This window comes from Colossoma macropomum, unplaced genomic scaffold (genome assembly GCF_904425465.1).
Source record: "Colossoma macropomum unplaced genomic scaffold, Colossoma_macropomum, whole genome shotgun sequence".
Classification (NCBI taxonomy): domain Eukaryota; kingdom Metazoa; phylum Chordata; class Actinopteri; order Characiformes; family Serrasalmidae; genus Colossoma; species Colossoma macropomum.
This window is the reverse complement of record NW_023494794.1, coordinates 9,096,741-9,109,123: the sequence shown is the minus strand read 5'-3', so window position 1 is coordinate 9,109,123 and position 12,383 is coordinate 9,096,741. Positions and strand designations below refer to the sequence as shown.

Sequence of the window (12,383 nt, the reverse complement as noted above, 5' to 3'; positions counted from 1 at the left end):
CAAAATATTTCTTTGTATAATAACACAGAGTATCAAAACTAGAAGCCAAAACCAGTTTATTTCTGAGGCTTTTGGAGGCTAGTCAAGTCCATTGTTCTGCATAAGTAACAATTCTGTTATCTAAAACTGTATATTGACCGAACAAAAAAGTTTGCTCAAACAGCTCAAACAGTGTCCTCCTGCATAAAGAACAACCTACAGACGTAACGTAATTTTCCCAAGTTACCGTAACGTTTTCTCCGGAACAAACAAGGCTGTAGTTTGCTTCTTATTCACCAGCAGTTTATTAGAATGTTCTGCTTCACCTTAAATGGTGCAGCAGTTATATTTTGTCACCTGCACAGTACAATTTGAATCAGAAGCTGGTAAGTAGGTATTAAAATAAGAAGCCAGCGAATAAAAAGCTAACTTCAACTTTGTTTACCTGTGTGTTTATGGAACAACTGAGAAGCAGCTTGCTTTGCCTAAGTGTAACATTTTATTAGGTGCCCACTGACCTTGACTGATTTTGGTTGTTTCTCTCTCAGAGACATGCTAAACATGTTTGTGTGTGTGTGTTATGCCATCGGCTACCTGCATAGAGTGTTTACTGTTGACACAGTGCTCAGCACACCCATCACACTGTGTTATCCCATGAAACTCATGTGTCAAAGTGAGGAAAGACACGTCGATTAATAAAAGTCTACTGATGTTTGCCTTGAAATTTTTGGGCACACTTACCATACAGGAGCACTCTGTGGTTCTACAATTACAGACTGTAGTCCATGTGTTTCTCTGCATACCTTATTAGGGCCCTCTTATCTTGTGCTTCAGTGGTCAGGACCCCCACAGGGCCACCACAGAGCAGGTATTATTCGGGTGGATCATCCTCAGCACTGCAGTAACACTGACATGGTGGTGGTATGTTAATGTGAGTTGCGCTGGCATGAGGATCAGACACAGCAGTGCTGCTGGAGTTTTTAAACTACGTTGTCCACTCACTCTCCACTCTATTACACTCCTACTTTGTCAGTCCACCTTGTAGATGTAAAGTCAGAGATGATAGCTCATCTGTTTCTGCACAGTTTGTGTTGCTCATCCTCTAGTCCTTCTGCCACCTGGCAGGAATGGGATTCCGTAGTAAATTCAGAAAGCTGTTCAAAAACATTATAGGGAAATATTACATACTATTTAATTTACTATTACTACTAAGCATAATTAAATCACAATACACAGTCTAGCCTCATTTACATATGTTACGTGCACTTCTACTAGCATTTAACACCGAAAAGCTGACAATAGCCCAGTGTTTGTTTTAATGTACCATCAGGGGATGAATTAGTTTGCTGAAACACTATCATGGTTTGGAAAACAAAATAAATAAAATGCAGTCAAATGTATATTTGGCATGAATGGAGAAATAGAGCTAAAAGCTAATAAACAGAGACCCCCCCCCACCCCCTCCAGATTACTGCAAGATTTCTGCTGTAAACGTACACATAGCTGCTTTGGACATACATACATGGTTTTTCGTCCTTCGGTGTCATCTCTGCAAGGTTCCATGCTTTCCATGCTGGTAACCTACAGCCTCTTGGACTTGTAACCCATAAACAGACATACACACAAACATAACCATGAAATTCCCATCTCTGTTTACATACAAACACTCACCTTCAGAGAGTGTGTGTATTCATGGATTTGGGTTTTTTCCCATGGATCGGTAACCTACAGCCAACTCTATAAATACTGGTACCAGCCTTCAAATTTTCTTTCTTTCTGGACAACCACGCCACAATCAATCCATCCCAATTGTCTTGCTTCTTTTTCTCTAACCATGACAGACTCCTATGTGTGTTCTCTTTGTGCAGAGGAGCTCCGGGACCCCATCACCATCCCCTGTGGAGACACTTTTTGCCTTGAGTGCATCAAAATCTACTGGGACCAGGCCGACCATGTTGGTGTCTACAGCTGCCCCCATTGCCGGGCCACCTTCACCCCTCGGCCGGTCCTGCGTCGGAATGTGCCCAACGTCGGTCCCCGTGAGCCTCCCTCGCCCTTGCCGGAGCTCGCACCCTTCCCGTACCTCAAGCGGGAAGCCCTATGCGATTTCTGCACAGGCCGGCGGAACCGGGCGGTCAAGTCGTGCCTGGTGTGTCTGGCTTACTACTGCGAGACGCACATCAAGCCACACTACGAGTCAGCCACCTTCAAGCGGCACAAGCTGGTGGATGAGACTGGCCACCTGGATCGCAAAATCTGCCCTCAGCATGAGAAGGGCCTGGAGCTGTTCTGCCGCTCCGATCAGATGTGCATCTGCGTGCTCTGCACAGTCAGGGAGCACCGCAGCCACAACACGGTCAGTGCTGAGGAAGAGCGTGCCGAGAAGCAGGTGAGAAACCATAACGGATGAGGCTATAGACTATCTGACTGGAGGTGATCCAAACCTGCTCGGTTGATTTAGTGCTTTATCTTTGCGTTTAAGGTGCATGTGGTTGAACATGCTACCATTTACCCATATATGGTGGGGTCACAGAGAGTCTGGGACCCCTTAATTAACCCTGAAGAGGTTCCGTTCCAAAATGGACAACCAGAGATTTCAATGTCAAAAATAAAATGACAATGCTTCAAATGAAAAAGTGTCTAGCATTAGCCCTGCTTAGCTGAATGAACTGGCTATCAGCCAACACCAGAGTACAAACAGGACCCCATGATCACTGCAGATCACCAGTGAGCAGTACAGTGAACACACTGCAGGAGTCCAAAAAAGCATAATAAGAGCGTAACCTCTGTCAGGTTGGATAGGATGGTCATAACATTGCCTTCACCCTCTTGGTGAAATTGCATGAAGGGAAAGTCTAAGCTAGTGGGTGAATTTTTGCCATTACTAAATTCAAGAGAAAATTGAGTAAATACAAAATAGAGTTAAAGAGATAAAGAGTTTAAGATAAAGTTTAATGGAAAAAATTACTTAAGTTAGTTGCATGAATGCTAACTGCTGACTGAAGCTTGAACCCATTTAAATTAACTACAGCTCTCAGTTATGTGACATTCCCGACACATCTAAAACAGTTAAACAGCAAATTCGCGACCACCACCTGCTACTTTTTAGAGAATGCAAGGTTAACTTTAACGGAGAAGTCTGTGGAGACTTCATAATAGAAGAAATGTCATGGTCTGTGTGGTTTAACTTACGCTTATGGTTCGTTAATAATATAAAATGAAGCTTTTAGCGTCAAAAAAAACGAAAAAACAATCGGTGAATCAACTGTGAATCGAAACTAAAGCTTTTAACACACATTTCTGTGGAGCAGCGTCTCCAAAATGAGCTCTGAGTTAACAGTCACACAAGCTCTGGAATGAGACGCTGCAGAGGTTCAATCTGCACAGCTCCCCTTTCTCGTCTCGCTTGCAGTGTTTACTGTCTGAGGATAACACCGTCTCAAATCACTCAGTGTCCCCTACATAGAGCGCTACTTTTCAAACAAACACGATCATCATTAACAAGCAGTTGAGTTTTAAAAAGGGGATTTGTAACCTGTTGTTAATGTTGATTATAGATGACTTAGTCGAACATTTCACGCACTCTTTGGGTGAAGGATTTGCTATTTCATGATCTACGAAGTGCACTACATAGGGAAGATAGTGTGCTTTGAGACGGGACCTTGCGCGAGTAAACGCTGTGTGCTGCTTTTGGGAAAAGCAGAGTTTCAGAGATTAAACTTTAGGAGTGTTTCTGCCGCAGCTCAGATGCATGTTAATTTTAAGTTATGTTTTAGTTTTAAAATGCTTTTAGAGAAGCAGCTCAACAGGTGGAGACACACTGTGTGAGTTCTACACTGTCTGCAGCTCACAGCGCGGTCACGCAGTTCCTCTGTGATTTTGGCTGTTTTTCCTGGTGCACTGTGTTGATTAGGGGTTCAGCGCCACAACAGCACAATAATGCTGCAGTTGCAGTTCGGACAGAAATCCCCCGAGTGCAACACTTCTTACAAGTAATAATTTTCCATTAAGGCCCACCTCAGAGTTGGTGAAGATTTAATTCTCTATGCAGGGAAATCCCTAATTATTGTAATTAATAATAATAATAATAATAATAATAATTACAGAAGTAATAATAATAATAATTTACAACAGTAATAATAATAATAATAGTAATGGTGAAACGAATTTCAGTTTGTGTATCAGTATGTATTTATTTATTTATTTATTTTACTTTTCAACGCTTTTGAACAATATCGCGATAATATCGATAATCGTGATAATTCTGGTCATGATAATCGTGATATGAAATTTTAATATCGTTTCATCTCTACTCACATGCACAAATGTCTTTCAGAAAGTGCTGGTGGTGACCCAGTCTGAAGTCCAGCACATTATCCAGGAACGCATGAAGGAGCTGCAGGAGCTGAGACATAATGTGGAGGTTCTGAAAGTGAGTAATACGTCTTTATCCAGTGCTGCCACCTGGTGGTACAAACAGCGTTCAGTGGAAACAGCTATTCCTCATTTGCAATGTGAGTGTATGATGAATAATATTAAATAACCAGTGTTTTATTTATTGCATGCAACCAACATAAGACGTGAGCTGTATTTGATACTTGGGTGGATGTATTGATCTTTGTGTTTTAGTAGACCCACAGAACAGTAACTGGGTCTTTATCATCTTTTGCTTGAATGTTTTCCATACACATTCAGGCCAGCGTGAGACATATAATGACCTGCTTGTGTCGCCTTATTCTGTAGCACAGTTCTACCCTGCACACTTAAAAATGATGAGATTGTGATGAGATTGTGTAGGATTTATTCAATGTTTTAATTACAAACCCACAAGCCTTATTTGAATACACAACTAAGCAAAACTAATGCTAAGATGAATTAAGATTTATCTATGTTCATATATCCATGCCCATCATTATTAGAAGTCATTGATTTGTAGTTGTGCCATGCCAATGTAAGGAATTCCAAATTTAGGTAGTTTTTCTCTATGAGAAAAATGAATGACATTGTTGAAAATCACTGCTACCATGCCTTGTGGTAAACAAAACTGCTCCAAAACTGAGGTGTTTTGCTACACTTACATTTCCCCCCATATATCACTGGATCCTCAGGCTGTTATAAAGTCAAAATATGAATATTGCTACATGCAGTCTAGTTTCACAGGGCCAGATGCGATCTCACAACAAGAATACATGTCTGGGGACAACCTGTTAAACTTTTGGTGCTGGACTGAGGTGAAATCTGCTGCTAACAAATCTGCCGCATGTCCCCACCCTGAAATTCCTCTAGTCCAGTGGTCGGCAACCCAAATGTTAAACAGAGCCATTTTTGCTCTTTCAATAAAAATCAAACCACCTTGTGAGCCACAACATTTTATGTCCATTTTACGATCTTTGCTGTAAATATGTCTCAGTATGAGCTAATGTACTAGTACAAGCTAAAAAACATAATATAAATGAAAACATAGACTAACTTTGCTCTGCTTTAAGCTTTAGCTCAGCTATAGCCGCTTTTCTCGCATCTCCGGCAGGAAACTTTTTCTCAAAAGTAGAACAGTTTCTTGTCTCTCAACGTTAGACTTTTTACTGGACTGTAAAGCCACCTTCTCCTTTGAATTTTCCCTTTCCACCTTAAAAGGTGAAACAGGTGGAACAGGAAAATGCGATTAAGAAGCCGACTTCAGCTTCATGACTTTTTAGTGTTTGACAGTTTCACATTGCAGATTAAACATATCAGGAAACCAGCTGGAGCGCTAATAAACACAAATAAGTCCTTTTGTCTCCAAATCATCGATGCTCGTTTTGAATCTTTCTCTTTGCCTTTTTGTTAGTGACTAGCTAGGCAAGATTGTTGTCCATGTTGCTATGGTGACCAGCAGTCTGCGCACAAATCTTCAGGGTTAAAGGGTCAATTAGCAGTTATACATTAACTCCAACACTTAAGACGATTGATGAAACTGTGTTTGAACGATCAGCAGAGCTTTATTTTGCTGCAAAGGAGGATTATTTTATTTTTACCTAAAAATCTAATTCTGCTGTGGAGCTTCAACAGGGCAGTAAGAGAATTCAGAATTCAATGATAGCACAAGCAACACAAGCTAGCTAGCAAATCACTATACGGAACTATTTTTCTCCCGCAAGAGATAATGTTTATGTTTACTGCATGTGATGTGATCTCTGCACACACGCCACACCTATGCATGCTCATGCTGGAGTTGATGGGGGACTTTCCAGTGATGACAACTAACACAACATTCACAAACTAAGAACAAGCTTGTTGTTGACAATGTTGACGATCACACTATCACCTCCTACTTTAAGTTCTGTGTTCTTGTTATGAGAACACTCCTGAGACTACAGACAATTTAACACTGCTGTGCATTGAATTGACACCATAACACCTCCAAAATACCTCTCACAAACCAGCAAGCTTTGTCAGGGTGGTGGTTAAGTTGCTTTGGCCACAGCTTGAGGATATGGTCTTGGAACAGAATACAGCTGAAATACAGTACTAAATTTATGTTCATCAATTTCACTGTGCAGGAATGCTAACCTGTTTGCAGAATGTAGAATATCCATGTTTCGACTCCTTAATGACCTCATAATCCATCCAGTGACGTTCTGATGTTCAAAAGACAAAACATATTCAGTTTGCTAGATTTTTCATCATCGCAAGGTGCAACAGCCATGATCTTTGAAAACGCCATTCATTTTCCCCAGTAGAGAAAAGCTGCTTTCCTTAAATGCAACAAGCAACACAAAATGATATGACTTGAGAGGTTTATGGCCAATGAAACAGCCAACCCTGATAGCCAGTATATGTTCCTTCTACTGCTATGTCGCTGTTGGGATGTATAGTATAATTAAACTTCTGCTCTCTGCTGCCCCCTGGCTGCAGGGTAATGCTCACCGGGCCCAAGCGGCCAGTGATAAGATCTTCAGTGAGATGCTGCAGTCAGTGGAGCGCTGGCACGCTGAAATCTGCCAGCTCATTCAGGCTAACCTCCAAGCAGCCATGGCTCAGGCAAGTATCTTATTGCAAAACAATTCAAACTCAGTCCTCGTTTTCAAGTACATGGATTCCACTGCTATCTTTTGTAATTGTGAAATGGCCTGCAATACATTTAAAAATGTACTGTGAATGCTCACACAGTACAGAAACTGAGGATAGCGATGGCGTTACAAAGCTTTTCGAAGCTTCAACACAGTTGAACCAGCTGTATCAGAAAATGGTTCAGTGTTTTGAAGCATATGATACCAGGCTCCATGCTGCCATCTCCTGCCCAGTTCAATTTCCTAGAATGACTGTTTTCTTTTGATTGTCATTTACATCAAAGCTTATTCACCCAAATAAACCTTTATTACAACACAAATGTGATTTATATGATTTATATGATTTTCATATAAAGAAAGAAAATTTTATTAAAAACAACTTTTTTGCCCATTATATTGTCTTCTTGTCATGCAAACATCTTAAACTTCCCAAGTAATGAAGAGTCACATTGTAATATTTGTGGTAATGAAAATAATTATAATGCTGTCAAGAAGCATTGAAGAGGTGTTATTTGAGTATGATAGCGTTCGGTCACATATCAAACATCTCACATCTCAGTAACGTAATGAAGCTTCATTGTCTGTTATCACGTGACTCCAGCGTTTGAACCGAGGCACAGCGTCACTGTTTCGATACAGTTCGCAACACAAAGTGTCGACACTGATTCGATGCTCTGGTACTGGGCATAACATCTCTAGCTGAGGTTTCATTTGCATATTGCAGCCTTCTGCAATATCGGTATTTCAAAGACTTATGTACACAGTGTGAATGTGTCGGCAGGCCCAAGGATACGTGGAGCGCCTGGAGCAGGAGATCATGGAGCTCCAGCGGCGAGATGCAGAGTTACGGCAGATACTTGATACTGAGGACAACATACACTTTCTACAGGTACAGTACAGTCCATCTCAACATGTTTACAAGAATCTAAATAAACGTTTTTTGTAGCCAGTACACATGAAAAAAGATGGACGACAGTTCTACAATCCAAAAAATAAATCAGATTTTAGCTCACTAGCTAACAGCCTCAAACAGCGACAGTGACAAACAGCCTCCAGATACATAGTAGAAGAAGCAATAGAAAAGCATTCTCTGCTAACTGATCTTGTGTAATGTGTCTAGCCAGCAAGACTGGTAAGTCTGTTTACATTACAGTTCATGGGATTTAGTTGCCTCCCACCAGCATGATTAGCTTCAGCTTGTTCTGTGGCTAACTACCAAATGAAAAAGCAGTTGCACTGGTTCATTCTACTTTCCGGGTCTCCTTGTTCCTTGTCAATGCCACAAAATAATGTCAAAATACTAACTACACGTACATAATGCTAGAGCTGCATACCACATGTACAATATACAAGCTGACAAAATAAGGGTACGAGAGAATGCTAAAACATTTGGTCATGAAGGTTGTAATCTCTGTAGAATTTTCCAGCTTTGTCCATCGCCCCCGAGCCTATGGTGCCTAAAGTCCTAATAAACCCAGAGTTCTCCTTCGGTGAGGTCACTAAAACTGCGACTGACATGAAAGAACACCTGGACGATATCTGCAAAAGAGAGCTGGGCAACATGTCCAAAAAAGGTATTTTAAAAAACAATCTTATATAAAAGGGCTACTTCACCATGAAATGCTAATATTGCTAATAATACATATTAAAGTTAGTAATAATAAAGACTAACTAGTCCTCAAAAGGCTTCAGTTCTTATATCATCATTACTTGTGGTCACTGACAGAAAATGTTTTTTCCCCATAGTGAGTGACATCCCAGTCTATGTGTTGATCCCCAGGTCTGGAGGTCGTTTTAAAGGTAAGATGGCTTTAGTGTGTTCTGTAGGTGCTGTACTTTATCTAGTAGTATCCATAGTAGTAGTAGTAGTAGTAGTAGTATCCATACAATGCTATGGCTATGATTTTACCAAGGCTTCAACCTTTATCCTTTCTGGCTTAGCAAGTATTAGCAAGATTAGCAACTACTTCTTTCAGAACTTCATATTAAAAAGTGAGTCACTAAAGTGAAACTTTTTCTCCACACCTGCAGCACCAACAAGAGCTGATCTGCAGGAGCCCAAAACCAGAGCAGACTTCCTCAGATGTAAGTTAAGCCACACAGACTACAATACGGTAGTAATTACTCATATGAACCATGTGTCCAGATGATAAGATACTGACTGCAATGCCATTACTAAGTGACTAAGCTTGACAAATTGCACAACACATTCAAATATTTGGTAATATTCACACTCATAGCTAGAAGTGGACCAAACACCTGCTTCTTCTTAAAGAATCAACCTAAAAATTCTGTTACTTGTAATGAAGTCAAAGCTAGAACGTGTTGTACAAATACAGTCCTGCTAAGCAGAGATTGCTTCACAATTAGTTATAATTTTAGAGTGAGTAAGGCCTTCACACTGGACTCAGCATGGTGGTGTATCATTCTATTGTGCAATGTTGCTTTCAAAAACATGACCTTCATGGAAGAGTCGTACTGCCTTCATCACAACAGTCAAGTCTGAAGTATACAAAACAACATCAAGATAAGTGCTCTGGACTGATGAGATAAAAACTGGAATGCTTTTGCCTCCATCACCAAAAGTATTTTTGGAGAAAATAAGGATCAGCATTTGATGCAAAGAACAACTTACCAACTGTTCAGTACAGGGCTTGATCTATTCTGCTTTGGGGTTGTGTGGCAGCCACTGGCATAGGAAACATTGCCAATGGCTGCCAAACAGGTCAATGGAAGAATGCATTCCACTAAATATCAGCAAATGCTAGAAGAAAATGTGTCACGGTCAGATGAGAACATGAAGCTGGCTTCTACAACAGGACAGTACAGCTAGTGAGTAAAATGGACACATTGCCAATAAGTGTAACAAAGCAGCAACTGATCAAAGTTCATGCCTTTACTGTTAAAATGAAACTGCTGTTAAGTGCAGCAGGTAACTGTAATAATCTTTCAAATGTGGATACAAGCACCAGAGTTGGTATGTTTGTCCCTCTGGGGCCATTCATGTGAAAAATCTCATTAGCCACTTGAATTTTCAAAATGCCCACCATATTCCAAGACAGTCACTATTTCTGACATAGGAAACTCTGAATTTACCACAGAATTTTCCCATTGGATCAATCTCAATTATTTTGCAATTGGAGTGTTTTTGACCATAAGGATGTCAAATTCACAACTTTTTTTGTTTTTTATGCAATTTCTAATAAATAATGTGAAAATTTATGCATAAATTGCAGAAAAAATATATTATAAATGATGTATCAATTCTTCGATACCACCACCCTCATCCAGTCTTACCAGATCCAGAACAATGGGCAAGTCATTTACGGCATGTAAGAGAGGAATATTGGTTGCAATCATGGTGTAGCCATCATGTTCTGTTTTGTTTTGATAACGTGTAGGTGGTGATCTAAGATCTTCAATCTTCTACGATCTTCAATCTTCTCCTTTTGGCACAAACAACAATTGTATAATCAATCCTAAATCTCTAAGATCTAAGATCAAAGATGTTCTCTTGGTCAACAGACGCAGTCAGACTGACCTTTGATCCAAACACCGCCTATAAAGAGCTGGTCCTGTCCGAGGGGAATCGCAGGGTGGTCCGGAAGCGCTCGGTGCAGTTTTACCCAGATCATCCGGAACGTTTTGATGGCTTTTGCCAGATTCTGTGTGCTGAGCCACTGAGCGGGTCCAGGCACTACTGGGAGGTGGAATGGAACGGAGAGTTCTCCATCGGCGTTGCCTACAAGAGCATCAGCCGCAAAGGCAAGAATTCCCACAGCCTTCTGGGATACAACGACCGCTCCTGGAGCCTACTGTGCTCCGAGTCCGGATACTCTGCCTGGCACAACAAGATGGACAAAGACCTGCCAATCTCGACCAGGGCCACGCGGATCGGTGTATATCTGGACTTTCCTGGGAACTCTGTGTCTTTCTATACTGTCTCAGAATCCATGGAGCTCATCCACAGGTTCCAGGCCCGGTTTGTTGAGCCACTGTATGCTGGATTTGGAGTCGGGGCCTCAGTATCCCTGTGCTCTCTGGAGAAACACACCTAGAACATCTAAACCCCAGAAGTTGAAAGCTACTACTTTTGTTTTGCCATCGTATTTAAATTTAATTTTACACATTTAATTACTTCCTGAATTACACAATTAATTGTATTGCCATTTACACTATATTGACAGCTTCAAATCTGCACTTCTGACTATCTTTTTATTTCTCAGTCAAAAAATGAAAAAAATATGGCAAAAATGAAAAGAATGTTCTTGACTGTAAGCACAAATTTAAATCACAACAAAGCATCTCTTTTTCCACTTACAAACACAAGCATGAAATTTCAGAATCTGCACTTTCCACACAACTTCTACTCTTTTTTAATTATGACTGAAAAAAATAATGAGCATAAAATTGTACATAATTGGTGATAACAGTGACTTCTAAGGGTTAAACCTGAAGCTGGTGTCCTTTATTCCAGTAGATCAGGCATGTCAAACTGGGGACCTTCCAGGCCAAACTGCAGCTGAGATTAGCATTTACCCTCATCTAACGCTAATTAGCTGATGAGCTGAATCAGGTGTTTAATGAGGCAGTGTGCTGAAGTCTGCAGTGTTTTGTCCTGTGAGGACTGGATCCTGACACATGTACAGTAAAAAAAACTGTTTATATACTGTATATATATATATATATATATATATATGTTGTTGTGGTTGTTTTAATGTACATTACTGCTCTTTCTCTACATATAACTCCATATTAGAATTGCTATTTTGCTTCCTATAACTCATGTTTTTTTCCAAAGACAGTTACATTTATAATGTTTTGTTTGAAAGGAATCTTTCATAGACTGTAAATGTTCTATATTTCTACACGTTTTTCAGATACATGTATACGTAGATGTAGTAAAAAGCATGTCCATAATTTGTGCACTTGTAAAAGTTGATGATACAGCAGTAATTACTGCCTTGGTCAGCGACTGCTGAAACAGCAGAACAGGTGACTCACAACAGAACACAACTAGAATAAACAATGGATTGTATTTCCTCCTAATCCCAGTTGAAGAACCCCTATTCCTTGCACATTTCTGTATTTATCCTACTCATGAGAGGTCATATAAGGGTCTGATGAATGGCTGATGATATGAATAAGATGTGTCAGATTAGGGAAAAAGCAAAACTGTGAGAAGCACTGGGATATTATTATGTTTACTGCTTAAGATCCAGTACCACTAGCAACCCCCAATAGCTGATTTAACCCCAAAACTTCCAGGCTTATTATCTAGCTATTGTTCTTAAAGCAATGGGTCAGCCAAAAATTAAACATACTCAATTATTCTCGTCTTAAATGTAGCCAATT

The 12,383-nt window shown here is 40.2% G+C and overlaps 1 protein-coding gene across 1 annotated transcript; it reads left to right on the top strand.

Annotated features, from left to right (window-relative positions):
• The first annotated feature begins 1,712 nt into the window (after positions 1 to 1,712).
• On the top strand, positions 1,713 to 11,351 carry ftr84 (finTRIM family, member 84). Its single transcript, XM_036580945.1, has 8 exons — positions 1,713 to 2,368; positions 4,316 to 4,411; positions 6,874 to 6,999; positions 7,810 to 7,917; positions 8,446 to 8,602; positions 8,775 to 8,828; positions 9,060 to 9,113; positions 10,554 to 11,351. The coding sequence occupies exons 1-8, from the start codon at positions 1,814 to 1,816 to the stop codon at positions 11,084 to 11,086; spliced, it is 1,683 nt and encodes a 560-aa protein (XP_036436838.1). The 5' UTR covers positions 1,713 to 1,813; the 3' UTR covers positions 11,087 to 11,351.
• The last annotated feature ends 1,032 nt before the right edge of the window (positions 11,352 to 12,383 follow it).

What these genes read in the sequence shown, in the direction of transcription:
- ftr84 (XM_036580945.1), top strand. Translation starts at nt 1,814, where the DNA reads ATGACAGACTCCTATGTGTGTTCTCTTTGTGCAGAGGAGCTCCGGGAC. An exon ending in ATAATGTGGAGGTTCTGAAA is followed by an intron (nt 4,412 to 6,873) that starts GTGAGTAATACG and finishes CCCTGGCTGCAG; the next exon opens with GGTAATGCTCACCGGGCCCA. An exon ending in TCCAAGCAGCCATGGCTCAG is followed by an intron (nt 7,000 to 7,809) that starts GCAAGTATCTTA and finishes ATGTGTCGGCAG; the next exon opens with GCCCAAGGATACGTGGAGCG.